General features: G+C 37.7%; 1 protein-coding gene across 8 annotated transcripts in view; it reads right to left on the bottom strand.

The window, feature by feature from the left end:
* eIF4G1 (eukaryotic translation initiation factor 4G1) overlaps positions 1-21,924 on the bottom strand; it is an 81,266-nt gene that overhangs the window by 8,980 nt on the left and 50,362 nt on the right. For 5 of the 8 annotated variants that reach the window (XM_036367227.2, XM_014237276.3, XM_036367225.2 and 2 more), the window contains one exon: positions 19,950-19,999. In XM_036367227.2, the coding sequence (XP_036223120.2) occupies positions 19,950-19,999 (50 nt within the window). Of the gene's footprint in view, positions 1-9,668; positions 9,712-9,745; positions 9,798-9,908; positions 9,997-19,949; positions 20,000-21,924 lie in introns of those variants that run through there. The other 3 variants (XM_014237279.3, XM_036367231.2, XM_070112528.1) reach the window with 3 other exon arrangements.

The following is a 21,924-nucleotide window of genomic DNA, read 5'->3' as shown; positions in this document are numbered from 1 at the left end:
TAAAACATCCATTATTCGATGAAATCGTTAATAAATTACAATCAAATTTGGTATCTTCTTGATTAATATTAAAGGCCATAAACTTAGACTCAGTTTTATTGCTATATTTTAGTTCGTGTCAGCCAAAATTATATTAAAAACACCTTCAAATGAGATATATGTATATGATTTTAACTCGACTAAAAAGGCTAAAATTACTATCAACCAGAGGATCGGAATTCATTGCATTTGGGATATGAGGATTAGACCAAGGTATATATTATAATTCAATGCCAAATCATTTTTATGAAAACTTGTCCATTTAATTTCATTAAAATATCACATTTTGACCAACCTGACCTTAAAGTCAGGTGCAAAGACAGAAGTCATTATATGGAGTATATTGGGGCTTGAACGACAGATTCAGCATAAAACTTGTTAGAAATACGAAAATCATTATATGCAATATATGGGAGTTTGTGGAAGTATTGACCCGATTTTATGTATTTCTGTCAATACCACATACTATTAACATGCCTCAGAGTAATGAAATGCTTTCAGGACTTCATTCATGTACCTCACATACCATCACCAATCATATACAGTAAAGTCAACCGGATGTTCGATAATCCTGATATTAGTTATATCGAGGCTAGGTCAAGTTTTCACCCGATTTTATCAATTTTAGGAACAAAGATACACTGTTATGAGTAAATCACGCTCTCTCATTTTTATTGCATAACTCACATATTGGCCGATATATGCGGTATAAAGTCCCCCAGAAGTTCGAAAAACTCTATGTTAGGTATATGGAGGCTAAGGGAAGTATTGACCCGACTCATTTTTACACTGTAACATAGCAATGTCAGAAGAATGTTACATACCGAATTTGATTGAAATCAGTTTAGTAGAACCCGATCACCTTAAGATGAAATTTTTGTATTGGCACCTATAAAGCTTATATGTATCATCCTAGGTGTAAAATTCAAACTCTCAGACTGATTTAATGAGCTATCGCACTTTTAGTAGTTTTAATCAGAGCCGCATGGAGGGTGGGCGGAGTTATTACCCGATTTCACACTGTCGGTAGAAGTGCTAACAAGATTTGTCTTGAGTGAATTTGGTTATTAAAGCTTTAGTCGTTTCGGAGATATGCACATTAAACCTATTATAGGGCGGGGCCACGCCTACTTAAAACAACATTTCAACTGAAGATGCCCTTCCCTAATGCGATTCGTTGTACCAAATAGCAGTCTTATTATGGAGCTTAGTTATGGCAATTTACCCATCTACAATATCAACCGTCTAACGTTGCCAAGAAGCATGTGCACCAAGTTTCACCAAGACATCTTAATTTTTACTCAAGTTACAGCTTGCACGGACGGACAGACATCCGAATTTCAACTCGTCTCGTCATCCTGATCATTTATAATATATAATCCTACATCTAACTCGATTAATTTGAGGTAATACAAACAACCCTTAGGTAAACCAAACTACTATACTATGTAGCAACATGTTGCAGGAGTATAAAAATTTCACTTATTTAAGCAATGATGCCTTAGATTTAAAGCAGTAAACATTTATTTTGCATAGGAGCGTAGACTTGACTGCTAGTGAATGTAGCATATACATATGTACATACCAGAACTGAGGCGGTGCACCGAAACAAAGGGTACACCTCAAGCTTACTTGAGTATTTTTCTTAGTTATGTATGCAAAAAGATCGGACAAAGAAGAACAAAGTAGTATATTTGCCACTTACTCTTCGGAGATCTGCTACAATCGGATAATGTCATATGCTGGCTGAGAGACTTTTTTGTGTTGTTGCTCAGCATAAGTAAATAAACATGAGTACGTAGGAGTACGTTAAATATACAAAAAAAAAATACACATTGAACTAAGTAAGTTTTCTATTAACGGCATGTACCTAGTGTACCAAGGAAGACGAGTTTAAAATTTCATAAGGATATCTCAATTACTACTCCAGTCATCGCCTGCACAGACTAACGGACGAGCAGACCGACATCAATCCGTCACCTCGTCCCGATCATTTTGATATATATAACACTGTATTCTCGATTAATTTAAGGTGTTATAAACAACCGTTAGGAGAATAAAATCAGTATACTCCGTTACAACAGTTTGCAAGAGTACAATCAACATAGCTTAAACAACTAAAAAACACGATTTTAATGGCCTTCAAACTAAAAAGACAAAAAATTGTTCTTAACATAAACTGACAGTAATATTGACCGAAAAATACTTTTATTATTGAGAGCAAAGTGTGGTATGATCGATATATGAAAAATAAGGCACAAAGCACCCCACACTTCCCACAATAATACAAGTCTTTTTCGGTCAATATTACTGTCAGTTTATATCACGAATTATTTTTCACTTTTTAGTTTGAAGTGCTTTAAAAGCGTATTTTTTATCTTTTGTACTCTTGCAACATGTTACTCTAGTTTTGTTTACCCAACTCTTGTTTGTATCACCTAAAACGAAAAATCGAAATAGATTTAGGGATATGTATACACATAGCCAATAAAGTCTTAAGTCGACACTATTTTTTAAGTGAAGTAAAAACAAAATGTAAATAGCTAATTCAGTTCAAATTTTCTACATGTATTTTTTTTTTATATTTTTAAGTTCAAAATGCAAAAACAACAAGTAAGGAAGGGCTAAGTTCGGATGTAACCGAACATTTTATACTCTCGCAAAGTCAAATAGTATACTCGTTTGAGATTTCTTTGTGGATTGACTGATATTTTCGGTAGAAGGTCAACTATAGGCACTGGGGTCCACATATTTAATACTTAGGGGCTTAAACAGTTTTGGTTCGATTTAGACAATTTTTGGCCACAAGGTGGCATACTTTAATCGCATTATTCACGCAAAGTTTTATCCCGATACAGTCATTGTTGCCTGATTTGCATAGTGGAAAGTGAAAGAATCAGATTTAATTTAAAATGGTGTTATATGGGAAGTAGGCGTGGTGTTAGTCCGATTTCGCCCCCCATTTTCGCACTATGACATAGAAACATGAAAAGAACGTTATACACCGAATTTGGTTGAAATCGGTTAAGCAGATCTCAAGATATGGGTTTTCACCTAAAAGTGAGCTGTGCCACGCCCACTGACTAATTTTTAACGCGGTTCCTATAATGTCATCTCATACCATCCCTGAGATAAAATTTAATGTCACTGGCGTGTTTAGTGCTTGATTTATCGCGCTTTTAGTAGTTTTTAACAGTACCGTTATATGGGGAGTGGGCGGAGTTGCCACCCGATTTCAACTATTTTCACACCGTCAATAGAAGTGCTAAAAACATTTGCTTCCAGTGAATTTTGTTATTATAGCATTAGCGGTTTAGGAGATATGCACGTTAAAGCTATTAGAGGCGGGACCACGCCCACTTAAAAAAAAATGTAACTGCATATGCCCCTCCCTAATGTGATCCTGTGTACGACATAACAGTCTTGTATCTTATTGCGGAGCTTAGTTATGGCAATTTATTTGTTTTTGATTAATGGCATTTTGTGGGCGTGGCAATGGTCCGATTACGCCCATCTGCAACACCAACCGTCTCACGGTACCAAGAAACATGTCTACCAAGTTTCATAAAGATATCTCAATTTTTACTCAAGTTAGAGCTTGCACGGACGGACAGACAGTCACCCGGATTTCAACTCGTCTCTTCATCCTGATCATTTATATATACATAACCCTATATCTAACTCGATTAGTTTTAGGTGATACAAACAACCGTTAAGTGAACAAAACTATTATACTCTGTAGCAACAGGTTGCGAGAGTATAAAAATGTATATTCCTATTTTCATTTTTGTGATAACGGGATTTTGGTGTAAGGAGAAGTAAACATTGGCACCATTAAGTCTGCGTTCAGCTTTAAAATTAGTTACAAAAGTGTTAAAAATGATTAAAAAAAATTAAATTCAATATTTTGTTGAATAGCCGCGTTGTTTTAAAACCTCGCTCAATCGGTTTGACATTGATCTTTCCAACTTATCTGTTTCCTCAGCTATAATCTGCGACCATTCTTCTTTCATAACACCTTGCAAAGCCTCTTTACTTGTTATTGTATGCTGACGAATTCTTTTTTCCAACAGATCCAAAAATGCTCAATAGGATTGAGGTAAGGTGATTGAGGGGGCGTTTTAAGTTGTCTAGGAGCATTATACAGGAGCCAAAGTCTAACTATTTCCGCAGTATGCTTCGGGTCATTATCTTGTTGGAACCAAAACGTCGAAGATAATCCAAGATTCTCCGCACTTTGTTTCAAACTGTTTTTTTAATTGTTCAAATAACCCCATTTATCCATTGTGGATTCAATAAATTCTAGCTGACCCACACCACCAGCAGCCATGCAACCCCTCACCATAATTCCGCCACCTCCGTGTTTAACTGTACCAACAAGATTTTTCTTTTCAAGGGCAGTTCCTGACTTGCGCCACACAATTTGTCGACCTTTTATACCAAAAATGCAAAATTTAAATTCATCCGAAAATATTACTTGTCTCCAGAATTTTGGCGACTTATTTATATAATTATGAGCAAATTCAATGCGCTTTTGCCTGTTTACAAGTGAAATAGGTATATGGTTTCTTTCGAGCGACTCTACCATGATATCCACTTTTCGTAAAATTTTTCTAGCAGTTTTGGCACAAATTGTTTTGTTGATGGTTATATTTACGTTTTCAATAATCTTTGTGGACGTAATTCGAGGGTTAACTTTCACCATATTTATTATTTTCCATTCTTCCCGGGCTGATAATATTTTCGGACGGCCAGTGTTTACGACGCGCTGGACAGAAGAATACGTTCTTCCAATAGTTTGCCCAATTTTTCTGAAAATTTCGCCATCTTTCCACAACTTTATGATAATTTTTCTTTCCGACAGACTAATTTCTTTTCCTTTGGTTTCCATTTTTTTAAATATTATTGAAATGCGTCACGAGCTCTTTAAGCGACAGAATTCTGTCCGCCTGCCCGTGCAAGCTATAACTTGAGCAACAATTTAAATATGTATATATAAACATGAAACGTGGAACGCATATTCCTTGGCCACATAAGAAAATCAGTACGCTCACCAAACACCATTAATCGAATACCTATTAATTGCCATTACTATGAAGCAAATTAAGATATTTGATACAACGAATCGCATTAATGAGTGGCATCTCTGGGCCGCGCCCCATAGTAGGTTTAATGTATCTATCTCCCAAGCCATTCAAGATAATCAACCAAATTTGCACAGGAAAAATACTTTTGACACCTCTAACAACCGTGGGAAAATAGGTGAAACCGTACGATAGCCCCACCATTTCTTCTAAAAAAAAAGACCACGACAACTCCCATAAATCACAGTTTTAAATTCCTTCTGAATTTTTCACTTTCCAGTATACAAATCAAGAACCAATCAATGTATCCGGATAAAACTTTGTAGGAATGGTGGCTTTAAGATGTGCGATGAAATACAAAAATTCTCCTAAAACTTTTTCCTACCAGCAAGTGCTGTGCCCGTATACTTTAATTAACGCTCCAATTATTTCTGAAGAAGAAATAAATTAAAACCATCATAAAAAATAGTGCCAACATTTATTTACTTGCCTTTTAAAAGGATATTTAATTCCTCTCTTAAACACGGTATATTGAAACAGAAATTTATAATCCCTTTGCATAAAAGCGGACTTAGGTCCAACATTGAAAACTATAGAGGTATTGCAAAACTATCAGTTATACGTGAACTTTTTAAAGCTATCACTGCAGACCATATAACTTTTTCAATTTCTCCGTTAATTTCCTTATCTCAGTAGGGATTTCGTAAAATCGACTCTAACTTGCTTGAATTTGTAAACCATGTATCATTGGGTTTTAGGGAACATAAGCATACGGATGTTATATACACGGACTTTAGCAAAGCTTTCGATAAAGTAAATTTCTCGACTCTCATATATAAACTTGATCTTCTGGGCTATCAGATTTTTTCAATGGGTAGCTTCTTATCTTTATAATAGAACACAACGAGTGATATTTGAGGATACTCTTTCAGATACAATTAATGTCTCTTCAGGTGTCCCGCAAGGTAGTCATCTTGTCCCGATTCTGTTCTTGTTGTTTATTAACGATATCTCTTCTGTAATAAAAGTCTCAACAATTTTATTACACGCCGACGACGTAAAGCTTTAAAATCATACACTTCAATTGATGAAAGTGTGTATGTTGACTTAAACTAGCTGGTTGCTTGGTGTAATAAAAATGATTTGCCATTAAATCTCAATGTAAGACGATGTACTTTTCCAGTAGATCAGTGCACCCCCATGTAATAAAAAGCATAGTCTAGAGCTAGTTTTTAACTTTGTTGATTTGGGAGTTAATATGGACCCTAAGCTTAATTTTAGTCTTCACAATGATACTATGGTCTTGAAAGCAAAAGGTATCTTAAGTTTTTTTAAACGTTGGTCTAAAGGATTTAGGAAAATGCTTGGCATAATATTCTTAGTGAAAATCTTGAATGAAACAGTTTGCAGTTCTTTTCTCCTGTCTGAAATAAAATTTAATATCCCGGTTCGCTTTTCAAGGCAGTTTAGACCTTTACTGTTAAAATCCTGTATATCATTCCGCCGTATATGACATGATTTTAATTCTCATTCCTGCACGTTTGACTTATCTTGTTTGACTTCAAAATTAAAGAGACTTTATTGCTTTCTCTTAATAAATAAAAAACGTAACAATTTATTGTATCGTAACTATAAATTTTAGCTGTTGAAATTTTTGTTTCTGTAGCTGAGCAGCATTATCCTAACAATCCTATGTTAATGTGAAAATGGGCGAAATCGGACATAAACCACGACTACTTTCCATATAACAATATAAATTCCATTTGATTCTTTCACTTTCCAGCATACAAATCAAGCACCTTTGTCGGGATAAAACTTTGCACAAATAGTTCCTTTAAGGTATTCCATCTCATGTCCAAAATTGTCAAAATATGATCATAACTCTTCAAGCCCCCAGATACCGGAGACCAGTGCCTATCGTTCTATGTGTAAGATAGGTAATTGAAATTCGGAGATAATCCTTTCCTGATTATAGTAAGTATGTACTTGTATGTTAAAAATGGTTAGAATCTGGTCAATACTTCCCTTAGGCCGGCTATACCTAATAGAAATATTTTCGAACTTTTGTCTGACTTTATAGCGCAGATATCGGCTCTATTGGATCTTTGCCCCTAAAATAGATAACAATCGGGCCAATACTACCCCTATCTTTAATATACCTAATACAAGATTTTTAAACTTCCGATTGGCTTCATACCTATATACTTAACGTATAATATTAGATATGTTTAATGCCGAAAATATATGAAATAAATCTACGAACTACCCCAACTCCTATATACAACGTATAATAATTTTCGTTATTCTTACAAACCTTATGCCGAATATGTCGGCCAGTGTGTGAGTTAATTATTTAAAATTGCTTGAAGGTATGTTCTCGAGTATACCTGAATAATGCCAAAGTTAGTGAAATAAGCCCAGACTTTTCTTTACCCCAATACACCGTGTATAGTTATTTCCAACTTTCCCGCCGTTTATTAGGATGAAACCCATCGGAAACGAAAAATAAAATAACAAGCATATAGGGAAAAATAATTTACGGGCGATCTGAGGTTGGGAAAAAGAAGGGAACGACAGCATAGTCGATGTTTTTAACTACATAGTTTCAGGTGATTTTTTGTGCAGTACATATCAAACTGTTGGTTCTTTTGCCATTCAGTTTCAGTACCATGCAATGTTGGTACAACAAACAAACAGGTGAAACTAATAAAATAAAATAAATTCGTTCATAAGTCATTATTCTAGGAAAATTTCAATGGATCACGATCATATTTGGCGTCTTATTAACTCACTTAAAGTCTTATAGTACTGACTTTGTTTCATTAAGATCAACATAACTAATTCAATATATTTATTGTGTGGTACATTGCGATAACCATATTTTCCCTGCTGAATGACACAATGCTAGCAAGAAAATAAGACCACTTAATTTCTTTAAAATACCACACATAACGACGAATCTAAACGGTATAAAGTAATCCAGTAAGTTAAATCGTAATATCTAAAACAAACAGGGTTTAGTTGTTCTGAAGTTGAATAGCTTCAACTGACATATTAATAAACTTGAGCAGCTTATGCATCTAAGAGGTTAAGGGTAGTCAGAATCTGCCAAAAAATTTTCTTTTCTTTTCTTAAAGTATATCTTAAAAATATTCTCTTAATTTTAAAGTAAAACTGGACAAATACTTTTCGAGCTATCCGATAACTAGCAAACGGTTCTCGGGTGCTCTGCAAGCGACTGGTAAAACTGCTTTTATCTCAAAACTATGTTTTTCGAACTGGTGACCACTGTAGCTAGAAAACTGCTCGGTAGATTTCAATGAATTTTATAAAGCTTTTTGGAAACATTTAAAACTAGTGCCGGATCGAAGAATTTTCTGTTTTTAGTTACGATTTTGTAAAACCATTATTTGATTTTTCCCGAAAAGCTTGAACAAATTTTCCAGAGGCCCCCATGTTGTTGATAAAAAAAAAAAAACTTCGATCGGGCACTAAATTATTCATTAATAAAACTATTTTTTGTCAGATTGTTTTAGATGAATCTCCAAGAATTAGTGATGGTCACCGCAAGGAGCTTCGGTTGGATTTGGATCCAAACAAACAGCCATTGCTGTTAAAATTATACATTTTTTCAAATTTAATTATGCTATGTTTTTACTTTTATAAACAAAATTATTTACTGGCCAAAAAGCAAAAAATATTTAAAATTGTCATTTTTTCATGTCTCTGACCACACCTAACCACTTAATTCCTAAAACTTGAGCAGCTAATGAATTTAATACACACGGCTATACAACCTGATTCAAAACGATTTTAAATTAACGTCAGAGCTACATATATTTTTGATTTTAGAAATTCTTGCACCACTGCAAGTGGTTCTCAAAAATGTAAACTCAGACTCAAAAAAATAGAAATAAATATATATTATATTGCATGTATATTGTGTATATTGTAGTTGTTAAAGACTGGTGACTCTTTGTTTACATTTGAGTGTAATTACCTTAATGTAATTACCATACAATACACATACGCACAAATTTGAACATAGTTGTGCAAAATAAGGTCGTAAGAACTTGAATTAAGCACTATACAAACGAAATATGACAACGCGAGGTATTTAACATGCATGTTGTGTCGAAGGATTTAGTAAAAACATTCACGCACATGTTTCTTCGGAATCTATGATTACTCACTCCCTATTTATTTTCTTGACATTGTTTTTAACTGTTTTTTATCATACAATTTCTCCAATCACCTTCTTCATACACAAACATGAATGAGTGCACTAAAAGCATTAAGATGGTCCCCACTACCGACATTAATATATATACATATTTATTTGAGATGACTGTGTACGCACGTGGAGAATCAAAGCGTTGCCACATTATTTACAATAAAATAATTTAATTTTATCAAAGAGTATACATCAAGATATTTACATATTCATACTTGTTACAACAAAATAAAATTAGCAGTTGCCATGTCTGAATTTTCTGTCATCGCAATAAGGTTAAAGTGCATAATAAATACACAATGCAATATTACCGGCGTTAATATGCATGTACACATACATCTATCCAATTATACGCAAGGAGACAAAAACTGATGATATAATAGCTTACTTGGCCTATTAATACCGTTTTCACTATTACTGCTCATTTATAAAATTATATTGCAGGAGATATTTATCACTAAAACACACTTGTATCAGATTTAAGAATGTAAATACTACAGTTAATTTATTGGCACAAAATTAGTACTGGTTGTATTTAAGTACATCATTACCAATTTGCAAAAGAAAGTCAATAAGACCATATTATTGAAACATTTTTGGGACAGCAGCTAGGAGACACTAACTCAGCGCAACAGTGAAGCATTTGCTAAAGCAGAACAAAAAATTTTACACAGCATACAGCACAAAAAAAAAATATGTAGGATCATTCTCAATTATGCATACATGTGTTCAATAGATAGAGTAGAATACAGCATAGTCGATTAAATGTTCGTGATACGACACATTTTTTAATCAACGTTCAATTCATACGTATGTATTTGTGTATATATGTGGATGCACACATATACAAGTAGATACATATTTTGTTAGATAAAGACAATTCTAAATCAACAATGTGTACAATTAAATTATAAAACTTATACCGTAGTATATGTTGGAGGACATTTTCAATTCTCACGACATATTTTAAGCATTACTAAAGCAAATATGCAAAATAAAATACTTTTCCGCAATATTTTTGGCATTTGGTTCAAATTTGTGCGGATATGCTATTATGGAACATTATTTCATCTTCAAATATATTTCAGCAAGTAATCTGCAAAAAAGTTTCATATAGGGTATTTCAGTTATTCACTAATAGTAACAAAGAATTTTAAATGTAGTGCGTGAGCAGGTAATACCTAAACTTTATCTTGTTGGAAAAATATATTTCACCTTTTAATCGCACATGCATCAATATAATTATGTACTTATAATCAAGAATGGTACATTGACGTTCTTAATGATGCACACAACAAATGTGACGATGTAACTTGATACACAAGTTCCCAGGTACACTCACTTAGGAGGTTGAATATGCTTATGTGCGGAGCGAAAAACGAATTCGAATTAATAAAAAAAAAAAAAACGGGAAAAAAGAACAACTTGCACCCTTAACAAATAAAAATAGTTTTCCATATAGAACTTTGCTTTTGATAGTTCAGCTTGTATGGCATGCTGCCTGCTGCTATAGTAATGCGCTCTAAACAATTTTTCCAGAGATTCTAACGCTGCCTTAGACAATAACCCATGCAAATTTTCTTGAAGATATTTTTTTGTTAAATAAACAAATTTTCCATACAAGAACTTGATTTTGATCGTTCAGTTTGTATAGCAGCTATATATTATACTATACCTTCGTAAAAGAATTATATGTGCAATACATCAACTTCAATTTAAAGTATCGAGAACACATTATATAAGGTTGGCAGATATCACCCTTCCGCTTTTTTGCTCTTCATTCAATGCTCTATAAAAAGTGTTACAGTGATCGGATTTAGTTAAAATATGCGCCGTTTTGTTCGATGATCTGTTTCCATCTAGACGGCAACTTCATAATACCTTCCTCGTAGAAGCCCCCCTCCTTATTTGCGAAGAATTCGGACAGCCACTTTTCACAAGCCTCTTTTGAGTTCAACTTCACACCACCAAGGGCATTCGCCATGGACAGGAACAGGTGGTAATCACTTGGCGCTACGTCCGGGCTATGTGGTGGATGCGATAAAACCTCCCATCCGAACTCCCGTAGCTTCTGACGAGTCATCAACGAAGTGTGTGGTCTGGCGTTGTCCTGGTGGAACACTACACCCTTCCTGTTGGCCAATTCTGGACGCTTCTGGTCGATCGCCTGCTTCAAGCGGTCCAGTTGTTCGCAGTAGATGGTAGAATTATATTCTAAGTATGTCTAAAAATTTCGTGTTGCAGTGCTTGATATCGAACTCTTCCGAAACGGCTTAACCGACTTCTATAAAATGTTGTAAGCACATTTTGTCGGTCTGAGAGTAGGTTTTTTGTTATTTTATATGCGCCTGGAATAACTTTTTAAAAATTTCTTTGGTAATTTTTCAATATTTGGATAACTAAATTCGTATACTTTTGTCATCAACCCCTTGTTTTAACAACGTTATTAGTATTTATAATGGCAATAAATTAATAACCGTTGTACAATACGTATACAAGAAGTTTTGATGTATTAAACCCAGTGAGAACAAAAAGTCAGATGATCATAATTTATTGTCGTCCAGCATATATAATATTTCAACTTTAAATTTGCAATTTTATGTACGGATCATTATTCACCAACCGATTAGTTATTTCCGGGAGAAATCTACAGGTGTCATCTCTCCCGTTCAATTTTAAGAAGTAGGCGTGAGATAAAAGCTGGTATACCGCCTGTAACACATAACAAATACTAAACTGCAATTTACACAACAAAACATAAAAACTTCAACATGGTCCCTCTAAGTTTTCTGTAGAACTGACAGTTTAAGAGGCCCCACTTTCTAATAGATTTAATAATAATAATCGATTTCTAATAGACAAATATCGACCAAATTTGGTATGTAAAATTATCTCGACATTTTTATATTATAGTGTGAAAAACTGTCAAATTCGGACTACAACTGTTTAAATACCGAATATGTCGACCGTAGTTCCTACTGCGAACATTTTATCGAAAATATCAGTCAATCTGGGAGGTATAAAATTGAAATTCAGAGTAAATTCTTTCCTAATAACAGTTTGCCTGTATGCCAAAAATGGGTTGAATCGGAAGAATACTTCCTATAGAGCCACCATATACCTAATATAAAATTTTTCGAACTTCCAATTGAATACATACTGCATATATCGGTCAATAGGTAAGTAGTCGTAATGAAATTGAGGGAGTGTTTTTTCCAATAACAGTGTATCTTTGTGGATAAAAATGATAAAATCCGGTGGTGATAGTATGTGAGGTACCTTAATGAAAATCAGTGAGCATTATAGTATGTGATAATGCCGAAAATAGATAAAATCGGTTCAATACTACCCCAATCTCCCATATACCTAACATAAGATTTTCAAACTTTTGGTTGGCTTAATACCGTATATACGGGTCAAGATATCTAAGCGAAATTAACTGAACGTATAATGTTGGATATAGTATAGTATAATGCCGAAAATATGTGACTTTCTTTATTCTAACAAACCTTATACAGAATATGACGATCAGTGTGTGAGTTATTTATTTATAAAATATCTTGAAAATATGTTCTCGAATATACCTGAGCAATATCAAGGGTTAATGCAACAAGATCAGACCTTTTTCTGCCCCCAACATACACCTAATAAAATTAAATATACAAGTTTTCTTAACAATTATGAAATTATATTAACGGTTTAGCACTGGTTATAAATGGAGTTGTTGTAGACCTTGGTCAAAATCTCATATCCCTTATATAATGAATTCCTATCCTCTGGTTGACGTTTTCCACTCAACTCAGTATATTAAATTTAGCCACTGTTTGTCTGTTCAATATGCTACGAAGCATATAAAATTAAATAAATACTATTACAGCGGATTAGATGACATCTCCAAAACCTTTCCACAAAGGCCGATTTCGTGGTTGGGATCGGTGAGTAGCAATCTTCACAAGAATATCCTAGAAATCATCATTATGTACAAATTACCTCTGTTAAGGTGTTGCCTTACAGAATATAACCCCAACATATATGTGCTGCTTCGAAGTGATTACCTCTTGGTACAAGACGACTTTGACGCGCACAACGATCTTCGGAAAAACAGAGTAGACGATTCGATATTATGCAAGATGAATGACGAAACGCCTCTAGATATATGGTGCTAATGGTGGTCTGATAGATAGCATAACCTAGTGACCTACTCTAAATCTCGGTTAAGACCATCTGTTCATAATTATCTAGATTGTTATTCAGTTAGAAACGTTCATATATATGAATGTATATATATGTAAACAAGTAAGGAAGTGCTAAGTTCGGATGTAACCGAACATTTTATACTTTCGCAAAGTCAAATAGTATTATCGTTTGAGATTTCTTTGTGGATTGACTGATATTTTCGGTAGAAGGTCAACTATAGGCACTGGTGTCCATATATTTAGTATTTAGGGGCTTGAACAGTTTTGGTTCGATTTAGACAATTTTTGGTCACAAGGTGGCATACTTTAAACGTATTATTCACGCAAAGTTTTACCCCGATATAATCATTGTTGCTTGATATGCATAGTGGAAAGTGAAAGAATCAGATGGAATTGAAAATGGTGTTATAAGGGAAATAGGCGTGGTTGTAGTCCGATTTTCGATGGTCGCCCATTTTCACATATATCTTACACATTGACCGATATTTTCGCTAAAAAGTCAACTATAGGCACTGGGGTCCACTTATTCAGTACCTAGGGAATTGAACAGTTTTGGTTCGATTTAGACAATTTTTGGTCACAAGGTGGCATACTTTAAACGTATTATTCACGCAATGTTTTACCCCGATATAATCATTCTTGCTTGATTTGCATACTAGAAAGTGAAAGAATCAGATGAAATTGGAAATGGTGTTATATGGAAAATAGGCATGGTTGTAATCCGATTTCGCCCACTATAATATAGAAATATGAAAATAATGTTGTATACCGAATTTGGTTGAAATCGGTTAAGCAAAACCAGAAAAATGGGTTTTCACCTAATTTTGAACGCGGTTCTTATAAAGTCATCTCATGCCTTCCCAGATATAAAATTTAATGTCTCTGGCGTGTTTAGTGCTTGGTTTATCGCGCTTTTGGTATTTTTTAACAGTACCGTTATATGGGGAGTGGGCGGGGTTGTCACCCGATTTCACCCATTTTCACACTGTCGATAGAGGTGCCAAAAACATTTGTTATCAGTGAATTATGTTATTATAGCTTTTGCGGTTTAGCAGATATGCACATTAAACTTATTAGGGCCGGACCACGCCCACTTTAAAAAGAAAAATTTAACTGCGGATGCCCAACATGTGTACCAAGTTTCATAAAGATATCTCAATTTTTACTCTAGTTACAGCTTGCACGGACGGACGGACAGACAGTCACCCGGATTTCAACTCGTTTCTTCATCCTGATCATTTATATATATATATATAACCCTATATCTAACTCGATTAGTTTTAGGTGATACAAACAACCGTTAGGTGAACAAAACTATTATACTCTGTAGTAACAAGTTGCGAGAGTATAAAAAAAAACTGTTAATATATTCTTTAAAGATATTCAATGTATTCAAACTCCAAAGCCCGCGATTATGGACAGTTTGATCCAAAAGATAGTTTGCAATAACTTTTAAATTTAGATTTTAAGTTTAACTCTTAATTCCTTAAGTTTTTAAACAGGCAATGATGTTGTCGTTTTTACTCGTAAATAATTTTACATTCAATACAGTAAGCTTATTATAATAATGTATAATGTTGACCATAACCACAGCAACGCATAGCCCAATCGTTTATTTATATATCTATGTTGTGGTTGTTGTTGTAACGGTTATCTAGTCCCCGCTTGGATGATAAGTGATAGTTTGGTTGTCGTCGAGGTCATCTAACGGGAATTCCCAGAAACATTGCACCCAGGACACATACATGCTACAATATCCAGAACGAAGTTGCGCGAGGGTCACTCTAGATTCGCGAGGCAACTCGAGCTCTGTGTCTGCAATGGGTGGTGGTTTGACTCGTATTACGCCATTCATTGAGAGGGAGTCGATGAAGGTGTTAATGGGTTCACTGTGAATGGCGGTCAGTGCTTGTCTGTAGTTCTTTGCGTCCGAAGTCCGGTCAGTGAACTGTCTGATGTCGTCGACGTAATCAAGGAATGACCTCTTGATGTTCCTAGGAGGCGGTTCCGCTTCAAGCAGACAATTGCAGGAGTGATTTCTGCGAAAACACTTTCAGAGGAGCTTATGTTTCTTAACCGGAAGCATAAGGGCCTCACTGTGCAAGTGTTCTATTGGGGACATCAAGAGACATCCCGTGATAGTCCGGAGTGCAGTGTTCTGACAAGTCTGAAGCTTCCTCGTCTGCGTTGCACTACATGCAGGCGATCATATTGATGATGCATAGTTTAGGACCGGCCGGCCTTTTGTCTTGTATGTTGCCAACAACGTTTCTTTGTCTTTTCCCCAAGAGCTGCCGGCAAGCGATTTGGGGACTTTGTTGCGGCTCTGTACTTTGGCAGTTATCGCGGTCGTGTGAAGAGCGAAGGAGCACAGACTGTCCAATGTTACGCCTAAAATTGTAGGGTTATTAACCGTCGGAATTTTTGTGCCATCGACTGAAATGTTCAGGTTCAGTCTCTACTCTCTCGTCCAATTTGTGAATATGATCGCTGTGGATTTATTGGCGGAGAGTGTCAGACTCCTTGCAGAGAAGAAGCGAGACATGTCGGAGAGGTAGCTGTTTACTTTTGAGCACATTCCGTCGATTCCATTGCCTGGCGTCAATATCGTGCAGCCATCAGCGTACGAGGTCACGGAAATTCCCGCTGGTGGTTGGGGGATTTTCGAAATGTAGAAATTAAACAGTAGTGGGGAGAGGACACCGCCCTGTGGAACCCCTGTTTAATTCTTCTAAGGTTGGAGTTTTGGACTCGAAACAGTACGGATGAATGCCGACCGCTCAGGTAGTTCATGGTCCAACGCGTTGATTGTTCTAGGTCCTCAAGTAGCATTGTGTGATTGACTGTGTCAAAAGCTTTTGACAGGTCCAACGCTACGAGGATCGTCCTGTTGTTGTTGTTATAACGATTATCTAATCCCCGTTTGGGTGATCGTTGTCGTCGCGGTCATCTAACGGAAGGCCCAGGAAACGAGCTGTTTCGACGGGGTCGGACCATAGGGAAAGGGGTGTTAGATGAGTGGGGTTTGTTGGGCATGCAAAGAGGTGGTTAGTGTCATGCGGAGACTCATTGCATGCAGGACATGTGTTTGGTATGTCAGGGTCTATTCTGGATAGGTAGGAGTTTAACCTGCTACAGTATCCAGAACGAAGTTGCGCGAGGGTCACTCTAGATTCGCGAGGCAACTCGAGCTCTGTGTCTGCAATGGGTGGTGGTTTGACTCGTATTACGCCATTCACTGAAAGGGAGTCGGTGAAGGTGTTAATGGCTCCACTGTGAATGGCGGTCAGTGCTTGTCTGAAGTTAGTTGCGTCCGAAGTCTGGTCGGCGTGCTGTCTGATGTCGTCGACGTAGTCAAGGAAGGAGATCTTGATGTTCCTAGGAGGCTGCTCCGCTGCAAGCAGGCGTCTGCAGGGGTGGTTTCTGCGAAAACATCCCAGCAGAAACTGCTTGGAGAGGAGCTCGTTATGTTCCTTAACCGGAAGCATACGGGCCTCGCTATGTAGGTGTTCGATTGGGGACATCAAGAGGCACCCCGTGATAGTCCGGAGTGCAGTGTTCTGACAAGTCTGAAGCTTCTTATTCTGCGTGTCACTGCATCCAGGCGACCATATTGCGGCTGCATAATTGAGGACCGGCCGGCCGATTGCCTTGTATGTTGCCAACAACGTTTCTTTGTCCTTTCCCCATGAGCTGCCGGCAAGCGACTTGAGGATTTTGTTGCGGCTCTGTACTTTGGCAGTTAACGCGGTCGTATGAGGAGTGAAAGAGCACAGACTGTCCAAAGTGACGCCTAAAATTTTAGGGTTATTTACTGTCGGAGTTTTTGTGCCATCGACTGAAATGTTCGGGTCCAGTCTGTACTCCTTCGTCCAATTGGTGAAGATGGTCGCTGTGGATTTGGTGGGGGAGAGTGTTAAGTTCCTTGCAGAAAAGAAGCGAGAAAGATCGGAGAGGTAGCCGTTTACTTTTGAACACATGCCATCGATTCCATTGCCCGACGTCAATATCGTACAGTCATCTGCGTACGAGGTCATTGAAATTCCCGCTGGTGGCTGGGGGAGTTTCGAAATGTAGAAATTAAACAGTAGCGGGGAGAGGACACCGCCCTGCGGAACCCCCTGTTTAATTTTCCTGAGTTTGGAGTTTTGACCTCGAAATAGTACGGATGAGTGTCGACCGCTCAGGTAGTTCATGGTCCACCGCTTCAGCCCTGGAGGGAGCGTTGATTGTTCCAGGTCCTCAAGTAGCGTTGCGTGATTGACTGTGTCAAAAGCTTTTGACAAGTCCAACGCTACGAGAATCGTCCTCTCGCAGGGTGGCTTCTGGTTCAGGCCATGAACTATCTGGGCGTTTATGACGCTAAGTGCTGTGGTGGTACTGTGCACTTTACGGAAGCCATGCTGATGGTCTGCTAGGCTCAGGTGGTGGGTGAATGACGGGAGTAACAAGGCCTCAAGTGTCTTCACTACTGGGGAAAGGAGAGTTATCGGGCGATAAGACTCCCCTTTTGTTGGCGGGTTTCCCAGGTTTCAGCAGTGGGACCACTCTTCCGACTTTCCACACATCAGGTATTTGAAGAGTGGATATCGACAGGTTGAGGACCTTGGTGAGGTAGTTTACTCCCGTTGGGCCTAGATGTTTTAACATCAGCATGCTTATTCCGTCAGGGCCGATGGATTTAGACGATTTCGCCTTTTTGATGACACTCTGAACCTCCCCATCGGTGAAAGTAAGTGGTGCGCAGTCTTTTGGCATTTTGCGCGGCCGTCGGGTAACACATCGTTTGGCCTTGTCGGTCGAAGGGTGCAGTATAAACTGCCGGCTAAAGTAGCTCGCGCACTTCTTCGGGTCCGAGGAGGCATGGCCATCGAATTGAATTTCAACCCGATCGTCATGTTTCCTCGGATTTGACAGGGCCTTGACAGTAGTCCAAAGCTTACTCACACCGGAGAGGTTGCAGGACTTCAGGTGCTCTATCCATTTTGTCCGCTTATGATGGTTTACCATTTGCCGAATCTCCAAATTGTGATCCCTTATTCGGGGATCACAGGGCTCGGCATGGCGTAAGGTGTCGCGCTCATTTGCTAATACAGCTGCTTCGGCTGGGAAATTAGGGCGGAGTTCCGCTATTCTTCCAGCCGGTATGAAGCGAGCTGTAGCAGCAGCGACCACCTTGCGGAATTGACGCTCGCCAACGATGACGTCCGTAGGAATGGATAGTGCGTTGAAGGTGCTCTCAGTAAATTCTGTGAAGCCGACCCAGTTAGCTTTGTTAAAGTTAACATAGGTGCGGTTATCCACAGAAATAAAGTCAGGAGGTTTCTCGATCGAGATAATTATGGGCAGATGGTCTGATGCAAGAGTTAGCATAGGTCGCCAGGTTATACTATTTATCAGACCACCGCTAGCGATGGTAATATCTGGCGAGATATTACAGGTGCCCATAATTCTGGTGGGGGCTTCGTCGTTCATTGTGCAGAATGTCGAATCGTCTATCTGTTCCGCCAGCTCCATCCCCCTACGATCGTTTGACAGGCAGGAATGCCAAAGATCGTGATGCGCGTTAAAGTCGCCTAGCACCAGACGGTTTTCACCACGAAGTAGCGCATCTATATTCGGGTGATATCCTGTTGGGCAACATGTAACTGGGGGGATGTATATATTAAATATTTCGAGCTCGACATCGCCTGACCGGACAGCTATACCCTGACATTCTAGGGTGGTGTCCCTGCGGTCGATGTCAACATCGATTAGACGATATTGCACGGTGTTGTGCAATATGAAGGCTAGGCCTCCACCATTATCCCGCTCGCGATCCTTACGTAAAACGTTGAAACCTGCACAACTCAGAAGATCTGAGCGGCTGTTTAACTTGGTTTCTTGGACCGCAGCTATCGTTACGCGCTCCCGGCTCATAAATGCAACTATCTCCTCGATCTTGCTCTGGAGTCCGTTGCAGTTAAATTGTAAGAGTCGCGTTTGTCGCGGGTGTCCAGTCGTGATCCTGGGGGTGAGTGGGGTGCGTGTAGGTGGTGGTTGTTGCAGCTGTGCTATCCGCATGGGCGGTTGTCGCACTATGGCGTTGGTTGGCGACGCCACTGTTTGTGATTGCGAGGGCAGACTCCCACAGCATGGGGCAACATACGACGCACTCCACTCTCGTGTGGTGCGCAGGCCAGAACACGACAGAAAGTGACACCAGCCAGTACAAGAATTGCACTTGACTGATGTGACATTCCGGCGTATTATGGTCTGACACACGGAACAGACTGATGATATGAAAATATATCCCATTATCACTATTTTTTAATTCAGTCTTAAAAACTAATATGAAGTATGTGAGATAGGGATTGTGATACGTTTATTGCTTTAACTGTTTTTAGATTTACTCACCCGTAGCGTGTACAGAATTTACATCCCTTGGATTTATGATAGGAAGAATTCTGCAAAAAAAAAAAAAACGTTTGTAGAATAACAACATAAGATAAGGAGAGGGATCTGTAGAAGAAACTCCTGTGTGTTCACAAATATTTATCTTCAAAATTTTGGTTAAAGGGTTACGCCTAGTTAGCTTTTTCCAAAAATCAATTCTTTCAATGGGCATATACAGTTACTGACAATAAAATAGAATTAAAAAGCAAAAAGATAATCTTTAGATAAATATTTCTTGTGTGCGTGTGTATGTCGCTAAACTCCTCCTAGACGGCTAGACCCATTTTGATGAAATTTAGAGTTTAAGGGGATTCGAGGATGGATTAGATTCACAATTTGGTCTATTTGAAAATGTTTATATAACTAAATATTTATAAATAGTTTTTAATTTTGGAATCTTTTACATTGGATCCGATAGACTGCGCTACAGTTGTGTCAGATATTCAATAGAATATTTGAGCCTGGTAGATGGCGCTTAGATTAGATTCTAAGAAAGCATAGGTATAGTTTAAACTATTGAGACTATAGACATGTGTATGGTGTATAGTGTCTAAACATTCATACTGCTATGCTACTCTATATGGATATAGTGAATATACAAAACTAAAAAATATGTAAATATACACAAGTAAGGAAGGGCTAAGTTCGGATGTAACCGAACATTTTATACTCTCGCAAAGTCAAATGGTATACTCGTTTGAGATTTCTTTGTGGATTGACTGATATTTTCGGTAGAAGGTCAACTATAGGCACTGGGGTCCACATATTTAGTACTTAGGGGTTTGAACAGTTTTGGTTCGATTTAGACAATTTTTGGCCGCAAGGTGGCATACTTTAATTGCATTATTCACGCAAAGTTTTACCCCGATATAATCATTGTTACCTGATTTGCATAGTGGAAAGTGAAAGAATCAGATGGAATTGAAAATGGTGTTACATGGGAAGTAAGCGTGGTTGTTGTCCGATTTCACACTATGAGATAGAAACATGAAAAGAACGTTATGCACCGAATTTGGTTGAAATCGGTTGAGCAGATCTCAAGATATGGGTTTTCACCTAAAAGTGGGCTGTGCCACGCCCACTGACAAATTTTGAACGCGGTTCCTATAAAGCCAATTTATACCATCTCAGAGATAAAATTTAATGTCTCTGGCGTGTTTAGTGCTTGATTTATCGCGCTTTTAGTAGTTTTTAACAGTACCGTTATATGGGGAGTGGGCGGAGTTGCCACCCGATTTCAACGATTTTCACACCGTCAATAGAAGTGCTAAAAACATTTGCTTCCAGTGAATTTTGTTATTATAGCATTAGCGGTTTAGGAGATATGCACATTAAACCTATTAGAGGCGGGACAACGCCCACTTTTTAAAAAAAAATTTTAACTGCAGATGCTCCTCCCTAATGTGATCCTGTGTACCAAATAACAGTCTTGTATCTTATTGCCGAGCTTAGTTATGGCAAGTTATTTGTTTTTGATTAATGGCGTTTTGTGGGCGTGGCAGTGGTCCGATTACGACCATCTGCAATACCAACCGTCTCACGGCACCATGAAACATGTCTACCAAGTTTCATAAAGATATCTCAATTTTTACTCAAGTTAGAGCTTGCACGGACGGACGGACGGACAGACGGACGGACGGACAGACAGTCAGCCGGACTTCAACTCGTCTCTTCATCCTGATCATTTATATATATATAACCCTATATCTAACTCGATTAGTTTTAGGTGATACAAACAACCGTTAGGTGAACAAAACTATTATACTCTGTAGCAACAGGTTGCGAGAGTATAAATATATATAATAAATTTGTTTATATTATATTTCTTGTTCTTCCGCGAAGACGTTGCATGTTTTATATAAATGAAATACTATAACAAATGCACAAGGACCAATGAGGATTAGTCATAAAAAAATCATGGGCAACATTTTTGAAA

Source organism: Bactrocera oleae, chromosome X (genome assembly GCF_042242935.1).
Source record: "Bactrocera oleae isolate idBacOlea1 chromosome X, idBacOlea1, whole genome shotgun sequence".
Taxonomy (NCBI): Eukaryota; Metazoa; Arthropoda; class Insecta; order Diptera; family Tephritidae; genus Bactrocera; species Bactrocera oleae.
This window is presented reverse-complemented; position numbering and strand designations above follow the sequence as displayed.